This window comes from Centruroides sculpturatus, unplaced genomic scaffold (genome assembly GCF_000671375.1).
Source record: "Centruroides sculpturatus isolate CEXI.00-Female unplaced genomic scaffold, Cexi_2.0 scaffold174, whole genome shotgun sequence".
Taxonomy (NCBI): domain Eukaryota; kingdom Metazoa; phylum Arthropoda; class Arachnida; order Scorpiones; family Buthidae; genus Centruroides; species Centruroides sculpturatus.
The window spans coordinates 873,415-895,538 of NW_019384420.1; the positions used below are offsets into that span (position 1 = coordinate 873,415).

Consider the following 22,124-nt stretch of genomic DNA (forward strand, 5'->3'; position numbering starts at 1 on the left):
CAGGTTCCTCTGTTTCCAGAGGAACCTGGTTAACTCAGGTTCCAGGTTGTATTAAATTTTATACAATTTAAATTATTTAATATTTTATATTACATTCTTATCATGTATAGCATTTATAAAATTTTACAAACCTTTTCTTCTAATGTAAGTTTTGTGCTATTTTCTCCAGACAAAACTTTCAACATTGGTAATAAATCATTGGCATAGCGACACATTGGTCCAACTGAAAGGAAATCATCAAACAAGCCAGTACATTTTGTCGCCAGTAAAAAATCTTTTTTGTAATACAAATGAGTAACTAATTTAAAAATAAATTGAAACCTTAGATCTCCCTTGGGGATTAAGAAAAGGACAACTCAGTGACAAAGAGGGGGCACACATTCACCAAATGTCCCAATGTACGGGCGCGTCTGACCTACAACAATGCGTCGGGTAACGAGGATGAGCCCGATGCTGCTGAACTAGACATAAAAAGTTCTGCAGGTCCGACACAAACACGAACCCGGATCCTTCACATAGAGAGAAAGTGATTCCGGCTGCTCCGCTTTTGATGGCAAATTTCGTTTGTCGAAAACAAACGAAAAATAATAAATCGACATCAATTTACTAATCAACTATAATAAACACGATTGTTTAAGTGATAACTGTTTGTTTTATTATTATTTGTGATGAAATGTAATGATTTAAACAGTTTATAAGATAACGATATCTGATTTTAAGAACGATTTAATTTTTGAACGATAAAGTTTACGTTATGAATGTTTAATAATTGTCTAAATATAACGAGTTTAAATGATTTTTAACTGAAAACAGATTTCAAGATTAAACGTAAAAAAAAGAAAAAAAATATTTTTTTAATTACATCTTAGTAAAAAAATTATTAAATTTACCGTTAATTTAAAAATTTTTTAAAAATAAAATTTACAATGTTTAAATTAAATACTGTACACATTTTAAAAAACAAATACCGTATTTTATTTTAAGACGTCATTGACCACTAGAGGACGTCATGTGACCGGAAGCTTTGAGAGTTCTAGGAAAGCTTATCCGATTGCGCACGCGTCAGTGTTTAGCGGGGGAAGTTTAAATTTCAGACGTTAAGAAGCATCGACCGTTTTAAAGATAATCTTGCTATTCGATCAGAAATTATGGAGTTAGATCCTTTCACAAAGGTATTATTTAGTAATAAGTAAAAGCTACCGTTTAATATATAAAAATAACGAGATTTAACGATGTAATATTGAGTTAAACACATAAATATTCGATTANCGACTGAATCTATGCTAATGCGCGTTCGAGAGAGAGAGCTCACAAAATTATTCTAAACATACGACCTGTTAGTTGTCGTCTTCGTTTCTGTATAGGTAGAGGACACCTTGTAGATAGGGTTCATATTGCTTTCGTATGGGAAATCAATTCGTGCACAAAATATAAAAATATCACTTCTTCTAAGTGTAGACTCGGGACTTCGTCTATCGGACTCCGTTACGGGCGTTGGCCATCGGGAGGGAACGTATGTGGAGTTTGTATGCTTCGGATCTGTCGAAGAACTCCCCGAATTCTGACTAAATCTCTCCTTTTATTTCCAAATTTTTGTCCAATCATCGTCCAGTAGCTCTTCGTGAGAACCGACGAAAAGGGGGACGAATGAGGGGTAGCCATTTCCCATTTGAGCGAGATTTTTAACGGATAGGGAAAAACAGAGGATGTACGGACTTCCTTCAACGGAAGTAGCATCTGTTATCTATCTTTTCCCACGACTAAAACACCAATTTTTCACCAAAAACGAAGTATTATTTTGTGTGAATATTTAAGCATATTTAATAAAAATTATTAAATGAGGCCTAGGGGCCTTTCGGATCTCACATAACTACAAATGTTTTATTTTTCTTAATACTGAATCATTGGGCTGCAATTTGAAAAAATGTAGACCTATAAATTCCCACTGTTGTCTATCCATCTTTCCTTAATTAATCTCAAAAATTGAGTTAGATAGATGAAACTGACCAGATAACATTAGAGGTGGGAGGCTCCAATTAACAGTATATGAACTTTAAATGCAAACTGGAAGTCTCATTATTTCAATTCAAAATTTTCCTGTAAGAAGTTAGATAGATGATGGCAGGACTCTGTTGCTAACAGGAAAAGTATGATGTACAGGGACAAGACACTACTAATTTGAGTGGAGAGCATATATTTCAAATTAAATAAATTAAAAAAATGATTATAAGTTACAGCCTGGCATTGTAACAATGTTACAATAAATAAATGCTCATTTATTCGATAAATTTTTGAAATCAGTCCTGTCGGAATTATTAGATAATTTACTACACTTGAATGTTTTTCTTGTAATGTAGAATTAAAGTTAAATTAATGATAACATAGCAAACCATACAAACTAAAAAAATCCAGCAACAAGTTGCTTAACTTTCCTGGCAACAACATTGAAAACCGCATGTGGTGCCATCTATTATGATATTTTATTAAATTAAGCAATTTATATTTTTAATTATTCTAAAATAGCAAAAATCTTAATTTTGAGGTTAGAGATGAGTTTTATAAAAAAATTTTAAATGCTAGTAACATGTATAATCATAATTAAGTCCAACCCTGTTCGAGATATGACACACGACCCCCCTGTATCTCCCCATCTCCTCGACCTTTAACCAACAAAATTTAATAGCATCAAGCTCCTAACATACAAACCTCCCTGCAAAATTTCAGAAATTTTTGACAAAAAGCACGGATGTTATTAAGCTTCAAAGAGGGTGAACAAAATCATGCCTCCCCATAAACACATTAATATCCATATATGCAGAAAAAAAACCCAAATTTTTTACATTTCTTGACATTTCAAGGTCCTACTGAGTGCAGAAATGTAAAAATCTTGAAAGAAAATTTCTGACCAACTGCCATACTTTCCCTCTGTTATATATATAACAGAGCTGGGATAGTAAAATGATAGAATTCCAGATGATAAAAACATAATGCAAATCTTAAACACTTTCATGTATCTCCAAAGAAACCAAAATTAAAATTTAAAACCAATTTTTAAAAATTTTGAAAAGTATAATTCCTTACATATTCTTTATAAACTAATTAAAGAATAAAAACGTTTTTATATCCTAAGTCTTATTTCAAATTTTTCCAAACTTCTAATTTTATTTCCTAATTTAGTTAAAATATAAATTATTCAAATCTTTTAAAAAATATTAATTCTTCTGGATTTTTTGAAATCAGAGAAATTAAAAGATTTCTTTACAATATTTATTTGATAAAAAATAAATTTTCTGTATTTCAATCAATAGTAAAAGCAAATCTGAAAAAAACAACACAAATATATTTTTGTGAATAATAATTTCTAAATTATTACAAATTCAAATAACAGAATATTTATTATCAAACATTTCCATTTGTATGATAGTAATAAGTTAAAAGTATTTTAAAAATTAAATTAAATCTGAATACTTAATTTAGTCATCAAGATACTACTGTTATTTCAATGTTTAAGTAATATATGAGGGTCATTTTTCAAGTAAGAATTATTTTGTCATAAGATGATAACAATTTATTGTAACTCAAAATCCTTGTTTTTACAATGAAAATATATCTTGAACTATTTTTCAACATAATCCCTGTTGACATCCAAGCATTTTTGACATTTGGAAATAAACTCAACAATCCTCTCATTGAAAAACTCTAACTTGTTGAGAAAAATGGTATCTATAATGCTATGGAATTGCATGCTTCATATATGATCAAATTCAATTTAAAATTTTAATTTTTGAATAAAATTATAATTCCCAACAACTGACTTTTTTTTTTATTATCTAATACTAGATTTAATACAGACTTAATAACAGCATAAAAGACACCACACTCTCTTCAACCTTAAATGACCAGTAAAATATTTTAAAATACTACAAACGTTTTCGACCATTATTGCCGGTGGATGACATCTTCATTATGTGGAAGGCTAAGCCCAATATCTATAGTTTCATAGATGCAATGAATAATAACCCATATGGCCTCAGCGTCAAGTTAGACCAAATATGTAATTTGAATGCAACCTTCCTGGATATCAGTGTATAATTGGAAGGGGACAAGATATCAACTAAGGTCTATTATAAGCCGTGCTATACTCCTCTATTCATCCCTACCAATTCTGATGACCCTATGGCTTATATGTTAGACCCTAATGTTCAGACCCTAACCAAAAGAGCGTTCACACACAATACAAAATTTGATGATACATTGGTAGAATTACAACGCATTCAGTATGTAGCCTCTTGACATGGATATGAGTGGGGATTAATACAGAAACTGGCATGTGCCTATTTGTCGCAATTATATAATATTAACAACAATAACTCAAGCACTAGCATCTTGAACAATCCACAATCCTGGGCTGTAGTTCAATATAACCACCACCTGGACTCTATTTATAGAGAAATTGTGGCAATTACAAACAAAAAAATTACATATAAGAGACGGAGTACTGTTTATGACTTCCTCCACAACTGCAAAGATCGCATAAACATAAGACTGGCTCCAGGGGTATACTCGGTTCCATTAAGGAACCATAGGTTTCAAAGGGACCTTGTATATATTGGCTCTACGATATGTTCTCTAGATAAGCATCTACGGGAACATAGATATGACATCGAACATAACAGGGGCATCACTGCCTTGTGTACTTATGCTTCAACCCCGTGCATAAGAGCAAACCTGCATAACGCCCAAATAATTAATGTATCAAACCAAAGAGAACATGTACGTTCACTGGAAACTCTCGAAATATACAAAGCTGGGCTACACAATAACTGCATCAACTCCAAGGATGCTATTAATATTTCCAACGCTTGGAAGCTCTACTATGAATGGGAAGACTCTATTTAATCCGGATCTCCATGTTTTTTTTATGTGTGTGTTAAAAAATATATTATTTCATTTGTATAAGCTATGCTTAGTACGCACGTACAGTATGAGTTTCTATTCACATCGGTTCATACGTTCTAAGAATAATTTAAATTTTACAAGCACAACTGATATTCGAATCTCGGAACTTTCTGCCTGAAGAAGACCAGAAATAATGGTCAAAAACATCTGCAGTATTTTTAAATATTTTACTGGTCATTTAAGGTTGAAGAGAGTGTAGTGTATATTATAGCAGTACCTATTCACGAAGGTTGAAGGTAACAGCATAAAAGAGCTGACAAAATGTCATAATCAAAAGCAGTACAGAAGTACTATGAAATTTATATTAAATACAAGATTAAAACTGAGTATAAATTATGCATTGAAAGAAAAGTCTTACTACAAGAAGAAAAATGTCAAAAACCTTTAATATGTCTGCACTTGTAAGTCATTTCATATTATGGCATGTGATGAACTATACTACTTACAAAGAAAAAAAAAGTAAAAGAAAAAAAGCTACATCTTTACTTGTCCTCAAAGACAGAAAATCTGATAAGACAGCCATCAGTGATTGAGCTACTTTAAAAGAAAAATTAGGAGATATCAACGATGAGAGATCAAGCATTATATTTTACAAAATCACGGAAATGATAGCTAATGATAATCAGCCTTATTATTTCGTTGGGCATGTAAACATATTAAATCATATCAGAATTTCAATCAGTATAATCATTAATCTGTGTTTGGAAATATGGAAAACAATTCCTCATATGTGGATTCTATTCAATCCAAAAATTACCAGATGTATTTAGCCCCAAATCTCATAAGACAACACATGTAGTCAAAGTGAGTATTCACTGTCTAATGAAGTGAGCTTAATTCATGTCATTAAAAAGAAAGTAGAAAAGTACATTTCATATCTGATCATTCAACACACTGAAATTCAGTTGACTTAACGGCGGCAAAATAAGGAAAGGAAACATTCTCTTATCTTACCAGTGAGATGTGTCATTTTTTTAGCAACTCCAACAAGTACAGTTTTAATGAATGTATGAAAAAACAATATTTTAAAATTTTCTTTTCTTTCTTTTTTGTTCCATATTTCTTTCCATCCTTCTCTCTCTCTTTCTCTCTCTCAATTAAAATAAGATTAGTTGATCAAATAGTTTGTTTTTGAAAACATATTTGGTCCAAATATCAAATATAGATATTTAGTATTTGACCAAAAACCAGATATTTACTTTGCAGCCAAATAATCCTGAATATCGAATAATGCAGAATATTCAGTCCAACACTATTTTTTTTATAATCAAGTGTAATAAATACAAACAAATGTTAAGGTATGTTTTAATAATCAAAAAGTATCTGTTTTCAAAAAAATTTTGAATGGATTTTTAATGTAAAAATGCTCTTACTTACGCTTGCTTGTTTTATGACCAAATACACCAGTAAAGAATGCTGGAAGTCTAATACTACCACCTATATCTGATCCAATTCCAATTAATGAACCTCCACCAGCTAAGACAGCAGCTTCACCTCCTTTGTTAAAAATTTGTTTTATCATTAAAAATCATTTTTTAATATGAAAATGAATAATAAAAACTTACCACTACTACCCCCAACGATTCTTCTAGTATCATAAGGATTCAAAGTTCGTCCATATATTTTATTATTAGTTTCCCACCACATACATAATTCTGGAAGATTAGTAACAGCTAATGGAATGCCTCCTGCATTTTTCATTAATGCTACTACTTTGGCATCTTCTGAAGCTCTTGTTCCTTTACTTGAGTATAAACCAGCAGTATTTAACATATCTGTAAGAATAGACATAGTATATAAAAGGTAAATTTATGAAATAGTGTCTCTTATATAAAAATTACAATTATCATCTTTATAATTGGTTTATTACACTCTATAAAATACCATAAATACATAATTATAAACAAACATATACACTATTTTATTTTTGTTGAATTATGAAGAGTGAAAACCTTTTAACTAACTTCCATTTAGTTGATTTTATTAGATTAATCAATTATTTTTCATCTATAAATTCTGGAAAATATAGCTGAACAATCTGCTTAATGCTGCCATATTATTTCCTAAAAATAAATTATTGCAAAATATTACATTTTATTAACCCAACAATTAAAAATTATAAACTTGTCTTGTTGCTTAAGCAGCCACAGTTAAACTGCTGTCTTCACATTATTGTCATTTTTAAAGTAATGACTTGCTAATTCCTTCTTGAGGAGGTCAGAATATATTAATCACAAGATGCCAAATTCAGACTGTAAGGCAGATTAAAAAAAAGTTTGATCTGGTCATCCCAGATGTTCATGATTATGTTTCCGAACTTCTCACATCACCTCACACCTTGCTGCAACAGACAATTGTCCCCTTACAAAGCATTCATTTTTCAATAAATTTTCTTGTATACTTGCCAGAAGCTTAAAAAAATTGAATTACACTTCTGTGTTTCTCTAGCATGGAAAGTGTGAGATCAGCCAGGACGTAGATCTTAGTCTACGACACTTACGGCGCGCGATCGTGAGATCGGCTCTCGTAACGTTTTATAGGAGGGCGGTAATTTTAAGAAAAGGGGATTCAAGACTGTGAGGTCTTTATCCCAAATTGTCAGGGTCCCGACACCAGTTAATCAATCTTATTATACGCGGATTAACACGCGTATGAGATCTGATNATTCTTTATACTTTTTATTATGTATTTTGAATCATTTTTAATTTTAGTATAAATAAAAAGAAAAAATAGGTTTCTACTTCCACAACTATTGACCATTCAGGTGAGGACCAGCATTAGATCAAAACAAATTTTTGACATGACTGATTTCTCCTACATCAGACTATGTCATATTAACTTAAAAATATTTTTGAAAAATGACAGAATAGTTTAAATATAAACTTTATCCTGTCTCTTTTTAAAACATTTCTAAGTTAATATGAATAAAACCAGAACTATTGTTTATCTTTGTTTGTCCATGTTCCAACTTATTAGATAATTAGCTAATTAATTAATTAGTTAGATAATTAGAAAATAGATTAAATAATTGAGTTTGAAATATTTTATCTTGTTAAAGAACCCTTAATATTCAGTATTTAGGAAAATAATGTATCAAAACCCCAATTGAGTTAAACAGTTCAATAAATTTGAGTAAACCAGTTTGATTTGGCATGTAAATCCCTATGCTGGACAATCAGGGAAAGAAAATGACTTTGAATAAATATGAGTTCAAATTATCTTGGTTTGAGTTAACCAGGTTCCTCTGTTTCCAGAGGAACCTGGTTAACTCAGGTTCCAGGTTGTATTAAATTTTATACAATTTAAATTATTTAATATTTTATATTACATTCTTATCATGTATAGCATTTATAAAATTTTACAAACCTTTTCTTCTAATGTAAGTTTTGTGCTATTTTCTCCAGACAAAACTTTCAACATTGGTAATAAATCATTGGCATAGCGACACATTGGTCCAACTGAAAGGAAATCATCAAACAAGCCATCTTTCTTTGGAATTAATCCCTCTGTGGAAATAATACCTGTTCAAAAAATTATTGGCAATTAGTTTTATCAATTTTAGAAAATAAAATGTATATTAATATTAATTTGCTAAGTATAGATTTTATATTAATAAGTTATCTGATGCAGGACTGGCCTTAAGCTAGTTAACTGACTGAGCCAAATATTGCTTTATACTAAGTTTATAACTTCTGTGAAAGAAGGAAACTTTCATTCTAAAGAGTTCATTTTGTTGTCCTCTCTTGTAAAACTTAAACTTTAAAGTTAACATTTTGTACAGTATTAATTAAGAAACAAACACTACTAAGAAATTCTTAGCAGTATTTGTTTCTTAATTATTCTAATTGGGGCTTACATTTACTAACATGGAGCTGTATGATATAAATTATTTATGTTTTCAATATAATATTTTGAACAACATAAAATAAAGAATAATTTGTAAACAAAACATCATAATCTAGAAATATCTCTAAAACTATAAATTCAATATCAAATAAATTTATTTTTCTTTATATCAATATATTATTCACATTAAAGTCAATGTTCTTAAAATATAAATAGACTATAGAGAGATACAGACGGATAGATTGATTATAGTTTATGCATATATACTTTGTACATAATTACAATTTTATTCTTATATTTATTGTTTCTAATTTTTGTTGTAACTTTCAAACTTTCCAATAGTTTCTAAGTTTAACTGTGAGATCAGCCGGGGGTACACTAATTCGTTGGTACCACTTAATCGGCCTATTCCGTGAGAATAGTTCTCCGAGTTTCGAATCGTAAGATCCGATCGTAAAAGTTTACATAGGAGAGCGTATAAAATCAGATCCGAACTGCGAAGTTCAGAAGTTCGTCAGGTTCCGGACACCAGTTTGTCAATTTATCGATGCGCGGACAAACACGCGTATGCGATCTGATTCGGACACCCAATTAAGAGACATTTTTGTATAATAAACATAAGTATAATTTAATAAATCTCAAACAAACGAATACAAATAACCAAATACAACGATTACAAGACAAGCTAAAGGTTACGACTGAATCTATGCTAATGCGCGTTCGAGAGAGAGAGCTCACAAAATTATTCTAAACATACGACCTGTTAGTTGTCGTCTTCGTTTCTGTATAGGTAGAGGACACCTTGTAGATAGGGTTCATATTGCTTTCGTATGGGAAATCAATTCGTGCACAAAATATAAAAATATCACTTCTTCTAAGTGTAGACTCGGGACTTCGTCTATCGGACTCCGTTACGGGCGTTGGCCATCGGGAGGGAACGTATGTGGAGTTTGTATGCTTCGGATCTGTCGAAGAACTCCCCGAATTCTGACTAAATCTCTCCTTTTATTTCCAAATTTTTGTCCAATCATCGTCCAGTAGCTCTTCGTGAGAACCGACGAAAAGGGGGACGAATGAGGGGTAGCCATTTCCCATTTGAGCGAGATTTTTAACGGATAGGGAAAAACAGAGGATGTACGGACTTCCTTCAACGGAAGTAGCATCTGTTATCTATCTTTTCCCACGACTAAAACACCAATTTTTCACCAAAAACGAAGTATTATTTTGTGTGAATATTTAAGCATATTTAATAAAAATTATTAAATGAGGCCTAGGGCCCTCTCGGATCTCACATAACTACAAATGTTTTATTTTTCTTAATACTGAATCATTGGGCTGCAATTTGAAAAAATGTAGACCTATAAATTCCCACTGTTGTCTATCCATCTTTCCTTAATTAATCTCAAAAATTGAGTTAGATAGATGAAACTGACCAGATAACATTAGAGGTGGGAGGCTCCAATTAACAGTATATGAACTTTAAATGCAAACTGGAAGTCTCATTATTTCAATTCAAAATTTTCCTGTAAGAAGTTAGATAGATGATGGCAGGACTCTGTTGCTAACAGGAAAAGTATGATGTACAGGGACAAGACACTACTAATTTGAGTGGAGAGCATATATTTCAAATTAAATAAATTAAAAAAATGATTATAAGTTACAGCCTGGCATTGTAACAATGTTACAATAAATAAATGCTCATTTATTCGATAAATTTTTGAAATCAGTCCTGTCGGAATTATTAGATAATTTACTACACTTGAATGTTTTTCTTGTAATGTAGAATTAAAGTTAAATTAATGATAACATAGCAAACCATACAAACTAAAAAAATCCAGCAACAAGTTGCTTAACTTTCCTGGCAACAACATTGAAAACCGCATGTGGTGCCATCTATTATGATATTTTATTAAATTAAGCAATTTATATTTTTAATTATTCTAAAATAGCAAAAATCTTAATTTTGAGGTTAGAGATGAGTTTTATAAAAAAATTTTAAATGCTAGTAACATGTATAATCATAATTAAGTCCAACCCTGTTCGAGATATGACACACGACCCCCCTGTATCTCCCCATCTCCTCGACCTTTAACCAACAAAATTTAATAGCATCAAGCTCCTAACATACAAACCTCCCTGCAAAATTTCAGAAATTTTTGACAAAAAGCACGGATGTTAGTAAGCTTCAAAGAGGGTGAACAAAATCATGCCTCCCCATAAACACATTAATATCCATATATGCAGAAAAAAAACCCAATTTTTTTACATTTCTTGACATTTCAAGGTCCTACTGAGTGCAGAAATGTAAAAATCTTGAAAGAAAATTTCTGACCAACTGCCATACTTTCCCTCTGTTATATATATAACAGAGCTGGGATAGTAAAATGATAGAATTCCAGATAATAAAAACATAATGCAAATCTTAAACACTTTCATGTATCTCCAAAGAAACCAAAATTAAAATTTAAAACCAATTTTTAAAAATTTTGAAAAGTATAATTCCTTACATATTCTTTATAAACTAATTAAAGAATAAAAACGTTTTTATATCCTAAGTCTTATTTCAAATTTTTCCAAACTTCTAATTTTATTTCCTAATTTAGTTAAAATATAAATTATTCAAATCTTTTAAAAAATATTAATTCTTCTGGATTTTTTGAAATCAGAGAAATTAAAAGATTTCTTTACAATATTTATTTGATAAAAAATAAATTTTCTGTATTTCAATCAATAGTAAAAGCAAATCTGAAAAAAACAACACAAATATATTTTTGTGAATAATAATTTCTAAATTATTACAAATTCAAATAACAGAATATTTATTATCAAACATTTCCATTTGTATGATAGTAATAAGTTAAAAGTATTTTAAAAATTAAATTAAATCTGAATACTTAATTTAGTCATCAAGATACTACTGTTATTTCAATGTTTAAGTAATATATGAGGGTCATTTTTCAAGTAAGAATTATTTTGTCATAAGATGATAACAATTTATTGTAACTCAAAATCCTTGTTTTTACAATGAAAATATATCTTGAACTATTTTTCAACATAATCCCTGTTGACATCCAAGCATTTTTGACATTTGGAAATAAACTCAACAATCCTCTCATTGAAAAACTCTATAACTTGTTGAGAAAAATGGTATCTATAATGCTATGGAATTGCATGCTTCATATATGATCAAATTCAATTTAAAATTTTAATTTTTGAATAAAATTATAATTCCCAACAACTGACTTTTTTTTTTATTATCTAATACTAGATTTAATACAGACTTAATAACAGCATAAAAGACACCACACTCTCTTCAACCTTAAATGACCAGTAAAATATTTTAAAATACTACAAACGTTTTCGACCATTATTGCCGGTGGATGACATCTTCATTATGTGGAAGGCTAAGCCCAATATCTATAGTTTCATAGATGCAATGAATAATAACCCATATGGCCTCAGCGTCAAGTTAGACCAAATATGTAATTCGAATGCAACCTTCCTGGATATCAGTGTATAATTGGAAGGGGACAAGATATCAACTAAGGTCTATTATAAGCCGTGCTATACTCCTCTATTCATCCCTACCAATTCTGATGACCCTATGGCTTATATGTTAGACCCTAATGTTCAGACCCTAACCAAAAGAGCGTTCACACACAATACAAAATTTGATGATACATTGGTAGAATTACAACGCATTCAGTATGTAGCCTCTTGACATGGATATGAGTGGGGATTAATACAGAAACTGGCATGTGCCTATTTGTCGCAATTATATAATATTAACAACAATAACTCAAGCACTAGCATCTTGAACAATCCACAATCCTGGGCTGTAATTCAATATAACCACCACCTGGACTCTATTTATAGAGAAATTGTGGCAATTACAAACAAAAAAATTACATATAAGAGATGGAGTACTGTTTATGACTTCCTCCACAACTGCAAAGATCGCATAAACATAAGACTGGCTCCAGGGGTATACTCGGTTCCATTAAGGAACCATAGGTTTCAAAGGGACCTTGTATATATTGGCTCTACGATATGTTCTCTAGATAAGCATCTACGGGAACATAGATATGACATCGAACATAACAGGGGCATCACTGCCTTGTGTACTTATGCTTCAACCCCGTGCATAAGAGCAAACCTGCATAACGCCCAAATAATTAATGTATCAAACCAAAGAGAACATGTACGTTCGCTGGAAACTCTCGAAATATACAAAGCTGGGCTACACAATAACTGCATCAACTCCAAGGATGCTATTAATATTTCCAACGCTTGGAAGCTCTACTATGAATGGGAAGACTCTATTTAATCCGGATCTCCATGTTTTTTTTATGTGTGTGTTAAAAAATATATTATTTCATTTGTATAAGCTATGCTTAGTACGCACGTACAGTATGAGTTTCTATTCACATCGGTTCATACGTTCTAAGAATAATTTAAATTTTACAAGCACAACTGATATTCGAATCTCGGAACTTTCTGCCTGAAGAAGACCAGAAATAATGGTCAAAAACATCTGCAGTATTTTTAAATATTTTACTGGTCATTTAAGGTTGAAGAGAGTGTAGTGTATATTATAGCAGTACCTATTCACGAAGGTTGAAGGTAACAGCATAAAAGAGCTGACAAAATGTCATAATCAAAAGCAGTACAGAAGTACTATGAAATTTATATTAAATACAAGATTAAAACTGAGTATAAATTATGCATTGAAAGAAAAGTCTTACTACAAGAAGAAAAATGTCAAAAACCTTTAATATGTCTGTACTTGTAAGTCATTTCATATTATGGCATGTGATGAACTATACTACTTACAAAGAAAAAAAAAGTAAAAGAAAAAAAGCTACATCTTTACTTGTCCTCAAAGACAGAAAATCTGATAAGACAGCCATCAGTGATTGAGCTACTTTAAAAGAAAAATTAGGAGATATCAACGATGAGAGATCAAGCATTATATTTTACAAAATCACGGAAATGATAGCTAATGATAATCAGCCTTATTATTTCGTTGGGCATGTAAACATATTAAATCATATCAGAATTTCAATCAGTATAATCATTAATCTGTGTTTGGAAATATGGAAAACAATTCCTCATATGTGGATTCTATTCAATCCAAAAATTACCAGATGTATTTAGCCCCAAATCTCATAAGACAACACATGTAGTCAAAGTGAGTATTCACTGTCTAATGAAGTGAGCTTAATTCATGTCATTAAAAAGAAAGTAGAAAAGTACATTTCATATCTGATCATTCAACACACTGAAATTCAGTTGACTTAACGGCGGCAAAATAAGGAAAGGAAACATTCTCTTATCTTACCAGTGAGATGTGTCATTTTTTTAGCAACTCCAACAAGTACAGTTTTAATGAATGTATGAAAAAACAATATTTTAAAATTTTCTTTTCTTTCTTTTTTGTTCCATATTTCTTTCCATCCTTCTCTCTCTCTTTCTCTCTCTCAATTAAAATAAGATTAGTTGATCAAATAGTTTGTTTTTGAAAACATATTTGGTCCAAATATCAAATATAGATATTTAGTATTTGACCAAAAACCAGATATTTACTTTGCAGCCAAATAATCCTGAATATCGAATAATGCAGAATATTCAGTCCAACACTATTTTTTTATNTTTTAGTCTAGAAGTTTTTGGCGCACGTTTAACGATGTGTGCGGTCTTGCATTATCATGATGGAATACCACTCCCCGTCGATTTGCAAATTCTGGACGTTTTTGATGCACTTGCAAGCCTTAAGTTAATCCAGTTGGAGACAATATTTATTGGAATTAATTGTTTGGTTGTTGGGTAAAAGCTCGTAATAAAGAACCCCTTTCCAGTCCCATCAAACTGAAATCATTACTTTTCTGGGATGCAAACCAGCTACAGGTTGTGGCACTGGAGGATCACTTGGCTTATTCCAAGATCTCTTGCATTGAATATTTCATCACCTGTTATTAATCGCTTTAAAAAGGGGTCATCTTCATTGCGTTTTAAAAGTGAATCACATACAGAAACACGCTCAATAAGGTTTCGTTCACTTAACTTATGGGGAACCCAAACATCATAACGGGAAGTGTATCCAAGGCTAGCCAAATGTCTGATAACAGATGTTTGGGATATTTTTAAGATGTCGGCTATCTCGCGTGTTGTTTTATGCTGATCATTTTGAATTAAAGCTGTTATGGACTCATCTTCTATGATTGAAGGTTGTCCTGACTGAGGTGCATCATTGAGAGAAAAATCTTCCTCCCTGAATTTTGAAAACCATTTCTGGCATGTTTGATCAGTAACTGCATCCTCCCCATATACAGCACATATCTTTTTTTGAGTTTTTGTTGCATTTTTTCCTTTTCGGAAATAATAGAGCATCAGATGTCGAAAATGCACCTTCTTATCTTCCATTTTAATGTTTTTTTTTTTTNACTGAATCTATGCTAATGCGCGTTCGAGAGAGAGAGCTCACAAAATTATTCTAAACATACGACCTGTTAGTTGTCGTCTTCGTTTCTGTATAGGTAGAGGACACCTTGTAGATAGGGTTCATATTGCTTTCGTATGGGAAATCAATTCGTGCACAAAATATAAAAATATCACTTCTTCTAAGTGTAGACTCGGGACTTCGTCTATCGGACTCCGTTACGGGCGTTGGCCATCGGGAGGGAACGTATGTGGAGTTTGTATGCTTCGGATCTGTCGAAGAACTCCCCGAATTCTGACTAAATCTCTCCTTTTATTTCCAAATTTTTGTCCAATCATCGTCCAGTAGCTCTTCGTGAGAACCGACGAAAAGGGGGACGAATGAGGGGTAGCCATTTCCCATTTGAGCGAGATTTTTAACGGATAGGGAAAAACAGAGGATGTACGGACTTCCTTCAACGGAAGTAGCATCTGTTATCTATCTTTTCCCACGACTAAAACACCAATTTTTCACCAAAAACGAAGTATTATTTTGTGAATATTTAAGCATATTTAATAAAAATTATTAAATGAGGCCTAGGGGCCTTTCGGATCTCACATTACTCCCTTATCTTCAAAAATCACACTACATTTAAAGAAGGCATGATTTTTCACTGCAATACATAAGTTCGAATTTCTCTCTCTCTCTCTGAAAATTGTGTTATACATAATAATAAAATCATAAAAGTATACAATAAATTCAAAATTGAAACACATGGAAATAATATAGTAAACAATTCATCAGATTAATAATATTACTAAAATAAACACAATGAACATATGTGTCTTCGTCTGGAATCGACGGTAAAAGTGGACATAGTTCTGTCACTGATTTCGAATGCACCTCTCTGTTGCTGAGAGTCTCTATGGCAGCACCTCTGTTGGCTGACTTCTTATAGTTGCACCAATTCAGGTATATTAGAAGATCAGGTGATGTCTTCTTGTTTCAAAAAGCACCTGCTAAAAGTTCAAAGTTCACTGTGCAGTTCAAAATGATATAATGTGTCTTCTTCCTGTATGTTGACACACTTCTTTTTCTTCCTACTTTACTTCAGCATAACCACAAAAGTTCAGGTGGTTGAGTTCATTAAATGTTTTATGACTCCAAGGTCTTTTAAATCCATTTTGGGCAAAGGTCACTTTCACCAACGTAATTTCACTTTAAAGGCAGTATGTTTAACAAATACATATCTCTAATAAAGTCTCTCTCTCTCTTAATACTACTCTAAGTCTTAATCTAGACTATTCTATATAATATTATGTCTATTCTAATCTATCACTTTAATTTATCAATTTGAGTGGGGTGTACATTCCCTTAAATAAGCTTTTTGTTATTATTAGGAAAGGTACTTACAAACTAAAGATATATATGAACAAAAATTGACTATCAATAAATCAAATAAGAGTTCAATCAAATGAAATAATCATTCAAAGAAAATCAAGTAGGGATTAAAATCGAGGTGTGCGAACAAAGTGCTTCCTTGTCTGTGCTGAGTTTGAAGCTTGTTCAGTTGATCTTCCAACAGGTTCGACTATTTTCGTTTCTTCTTCTTCTGCATTATTTCTTTGGGGAATTTCTTGAAGTGGAATGTCCTGTTGTGACAGTTCCTTGATCCTCTTCTCAAATCTTCGTTTCCCACAAATATGCTTGACTATATAATATATACAGATAAGTAGAATTAATATTCCTATACTTCCAAGGATAATCCATATGTATGTGATTGGAATTGTTGGAGTGTTTGATATAAAAAGATCTTCATTTTCTTTTAATAATCTGTCCAAATCTTTCTTCATTTGCTCATATGATTTTTCTGCTACCTTAATATCATCATCTTTTTGTTTCTTAGAATTCTCTTTATTCGCCTCAGAATTCTGTGTAGTATTTATACTCTCTTGTAATTTCTCTAATTCTATCTTGGAAAATATTGTTTCGAATTGGAGGTATAATAAACTTAGGACTGCTTCTTGTGTGAACAGTTGATCTCATGTGAAAATGTGAAGTAAGGATAATTCCAGGTAAGTATCCTATACATGTATTTGGCAATCTTATGATTCCAACATTATTCAATTTACTTATTTTAGAAGGTANTTGAGAAATATGAAGGTGACATGCGTGTTCGAGATTTAACTGTTGCGTACCGTATTCCGAGAACGACGATATCGACAATCGTGAAAAATAAAGACATTATTAAATTTGCTAATGTCGGGAAAGGAGTTAAATCAATTTCTAAACAGAGATCGAAGACATTAGATCATGTTGAGAAATTGCGTTTGCTTTGGATAACTGGAAAACAGTGTGCTAGAGACAGTGTATCAGAAGCAATTATTTGCGAGAAAGCTAAAAAGATACATGCTGATCTTGTGAAAAATCAAGCAGGAACTAGCCAGGAAAGCGAGGTGCAAAAAGCCAGCCATTTTTTCTTTTTTTTTACATGAGAACGGATTAATCATTTTTACATTTCTTCTTATGGGAAAGGTTGGTTTGGTATACGTCCTATTCGGTATAAGTCCAAACATCAGGAACTGATTAAGGTCGTATACCGAGGTTACACTGTATATCTGAATGTTGCATTTCATTCTATTTTATTGTGGAAAATATTGAAAATAAATTAGAATTACCTTTAACACCAATATTTTCCTTAATTGTGAATGGGATTCCTAAGAAAGGATATCTTTTTTCTAATTCTTCTTCTGAATATTTACGTGAGGTAATAAGATTGTCTACACTTTGTGCATCTTTCAGGGCATCTTCAAACCTGTCTTCTGAAACTGCATTAATAATGGGTTGAATTTCCTTGATTCTTGAAATATATGCTTCCACAACATCTACACATTTCATCTAAAAAATAATTTATTTTAATCATATGAATGAAGAATGACAAATTGTTTTAAATCAATTTTCTGAATACTGAAATAATATAAAATAATCAAATTTCCATATTAGTATATTNTATTAGACCAGACTAGACGTTTGCGGTGCCATGGTTTATTACTTTGTTAAATTTCTTCTGATTTTAATTTGTAAGTAAAATTTTATTATTTTTATTAATCATGAATTGCAAAAAGGCAAATGAAAAGCAACAGAAAACTAAAAAAAAAAAAAAAAAATTGACTAGAATTACAATGAAACTGAAAAAAGAGATTGTTGAGAAATATGAAGGTGACATGCGTGTTCGAGATTTAACTGTTGCGTACCATATTCCGAGAACGACGATATCGACAATCGTGAAAAATAAAGACATTATTAAATTTGCTAATGTCGGGAAAGGAGTTAAATCAATTTCTAAACAGAGATCGAAGACATTAGATCATGTTGAGAAATTGCGTTTGCTTTGGATAACTGGAAAACAGTGTGCTAGAGACAGTGTATCAGAAGCAATTATTTGCGAGAAAGCTAAAAAGATACATGCTGATCTCGTGAAAAATCAAGCAGGAACTAGCCAGGAAAGCGAGGTGCAAAAAGCCAGCCATTTTTTCTTTTTTTTTACATGAGAACGGATTAATCATTTTTACATTTCTTATGGGAAAGGTTGGTTTGGTATACGTCCTATTCGGTATAAGTCCAAACATCAGGAACTGATTAAGGTCGTATACCGAGGTTCCACTGTATATCTGAATGTTGCATTTCATTCTATTTTATTGTGGAAAATATTGAAAATAAATTAGAATTACCTTTAACACCAATATTTTCCTTAATTGTGAATGGGATTCCTAAGAAAGGATATCTTTTTTCTAATTCTTCTTCTGAATATTTACGTGAGGTAATAAGATTGTCTACACTTTGTGCATCTTTCAGGGCATCTTCAAACCTGTCTTCTGAAACTGCATTAATAATGGGTTGAATTTCCTTGATTCTTGAAATATATGCTTCCACAACATCTACACATTTCATCTAAAAAATAATTTATTTTAATCATATGAATGAAGAATGACAAATTGTTTTAAATCAATTTTCTGAATACTGAAATAATATAAAATAATCAAATTTCCATATTAGTATATTTATAAATTTTTTCTATTAATGATATCTATGATTTGCTTCATTGATTAAGATACTACAAGCTAAATGATCATTTTATCAAAAAATATATTAGTACCAGTTGTTACACTAATTTCTTTACACTTCAATGTACAGGGTGATTCAAAAGTCACAGAAATTTAAAAAAATTAATAACTTGCAAACTATTTACAGTAAGATGATGCAGTTTTCACAGAAATGCTTAGAAAGAAATAGGATTTTTTTAGGTGTAAGAAAAATTTTAGTACTGAAATAGTTACATTTTTTGCCATAGATGGTGCTTGATAAGATTGCATGATTTGTGAAGTTGTTACTAAGGCTTGCACTAAGAACTTTTTACTTTTTTATTCTTACTTTAACAAATTTACAAATACTTTCAGTTTTTACAGCACCATCTATGGTAAAAAATGTAACTACTTTTGTACTAAAATTTTTATTACACCTAAAAAAATCCTGCTTCTTTCTAAGCATTCTGTGGAAACTGCATCATCTAACTGTAAATAGTTTGTGAGTTATTAATTTTTAAAAATTTCTGTGACTTTTGAATCATCCTGTAGTAAAGTAATTTTCAGCATCCAGGAAATCCTTGTTAATTTGAACTCAGATAGTTTGAAAGCCCATTAGTGTGTAACTGTACTATTTGTCCTGGTCATAAATATAGAGATTTACACGTTAAGGAATTCAGTTAGTTCAAAATAAGACTACTTTGAAATTTGAAGTAAAAATTTTGTCCGAACTGTGAAAGCATATGTTATCGCGTTTGTTTAGATTGAAGTAACTCCATATCATAAGAGAACAATAGACAAAGAACAACTCTAATCTGGTCAATATGGCTTTGCCTGTAAAGTAACACATTTTCAGGTATCACCTAACCCATAAACTACCCTTTACTCTCTTATCTCATAAAATACAGCTGGGTTTCGTGACTGCAAGTTTGGGCTATCAGTAGCAGATTGAGATATTTGTAGGACTCTATTACATTTGGGTGACTTACTACTTTTTGAGCCACTTTAAAAATAATTTGGCTACATTTTGAGAAATTCTTTACTTTTTGTAGAACCTATCTGGCGACCTGTGAGGTTCTTACCAGACACATGCTGTTTACCTGTAGTTTATTTATATTGTTATTATTAATTATCAGTTACAGAGCATTTGCCATATTATACAGAAATATGTAAATCTCTGATAATTTGAAACTTGATAATTTGAAGTTGTGATTATTTTGTCCTTTGAATTTCAAACTAATGAGAATTTCTTCTATATAAATCCAATATTTAAGGAATCTTTTCCCATAAACAGAATCCCATAAATATCTTTTCTAAAAAGATGATTGAATAAATTGATTTTGTAAGGTGGTAGAATACCTTTATTAAACCAGGTGCAGATTCAAGGGGAAGATGTGGCGATTGCCCTCCAAAGATTCCAATATTCTAATAACCCAAAAACTCAGTGTTTAGACATTAAAACTTAAAACTGTCAAACTCATCTATGGCTCACTTGTATTGGATGAATTAGATTGTACCCAGTGTGCTGTTTCTTGATTTTTTTCATTATTCAATACAAAAAAATAAATCAGAAGCACTGATTAATCTCCCGAGCACACTATGTCATGTAAGATTAGATGCTTGCATTAATATATCGCATATACTTTTAGCCTATTGGGCTATTTGGATATATATGTTTTGGTTTATATTATTAAATGTGCCCCAACTGTCGAGGCAGTGACCTTTTTTTTATTGCCTACCGTGACAAACGTCTGGATCTGTGACTGTATTAAACTAAACTATAATTAACTAACTTAAATAATTATGAAGCATCAATTATCTATGATATGAGACACAAATTTCTATGTGAAATAAGTTTTCAACAATAAAATTCTATCTTAATTGACATTTTTTAACCATTACAAAATATATTTATAGCATTTTTTTAAATCAATGATACTATATTGGTAAGAAATAAAATGCAGCAATACAAAATAGTTTATAAAAATTAATTCTAAAACTTTTGAAAAGCAACAATACTGTTTAATTGTTTAAAAATTAATATAAAAAATTATATTATTTACCTCAACATAGATTTAAAATAAGTTTAATATATTATATATAAACTTCAATCATTAAAAACAATAAATTTAGAAATAAGTTAAAATGGAAAATATTAGTAATTGTATAACACTTCATATTTTGATTATAAATTTGATTAAATTTGTTATAAGAAATAGGTTTGAATCCTCATTGCTACTTAATAAATATTATTTTCTGCTAGCTATGTAAATGAATATTTACACCAAGTGCAGTGGTGCCTCGTATAACGAACTTAATCTGTTCCAGGTGCATGTCCGTTAAGTGAAAAGTCCGTTATACGAAATGCTTTTTCCCATAGAAATACATGTTAAAACATATAATTCGTTCCGCAGCATAAAATAACCGTACTGTACCATTAAAAAAATGAAAATGGAGCAGTCACCAATTATGCCGGATAGTCAAATGTTGTGAGGAAGAAGTGGAGCAACACTTTCTTCACACATTCATACAGATACAGACTTTTTACACATTGCAGCAGGTCTCTTTTTATTGTTTTTTAATCGGAGTCAGATTCAGGAGAGGCTACCAGAGCTTGCAGGGTCAACTCCTCTTGTTCCATCCTTTGTTTTTTGCCTGCTGGCTTCTTGAAAAACATGTCCAAGGTGGTCTGTTTCTCTCTCTTCTTCAACACCTGTCGGAAATGATGGGCAAGGGTGTCATTGTAGAGATCATTGATTCTGTTAGTCTTAGCTCTGTTTGGATAATGAGTAGGGTTGCCACCTGTCCGGGTTTGACCT

At 31.2% G+C, this 22,124-nt stretch overlaps 1 protein-coding gene across 1 annotated transcript in view; it reads right to left on the bottom strand.

Annotated features, from left to right (window-relative positions):
• The window catches only part of LOC111619400 (fatty-acid amide hydrolase 2-like), a 42,223-nt gene that overhangs the window by 13,583 nt on the left and 6,516 nt on the right, over positions 1-22,124 (bottom strand). Inside the window, exons 2-5 of the mRNA XM_023361104.1 lie at positions 18,955-19,174; positions 6,525-6,734; positions 6,337-6,456; positions 132-223 (exon numbers count right to left, since the gene is read on the bottom strand). Of these exons, the coding sequence (XP_023216872.1) occupies positions 132-223; positions 6,337-6,456; positions 6,525-6,734; positions 18,955-19,174 (642 nt within the window). The remainder of the gene's footprint in view (positions 1-131; positions 224-6,336; positions 6,457-6,524; positions 6,735-18,954; positions 19,175-22,124) is intronic.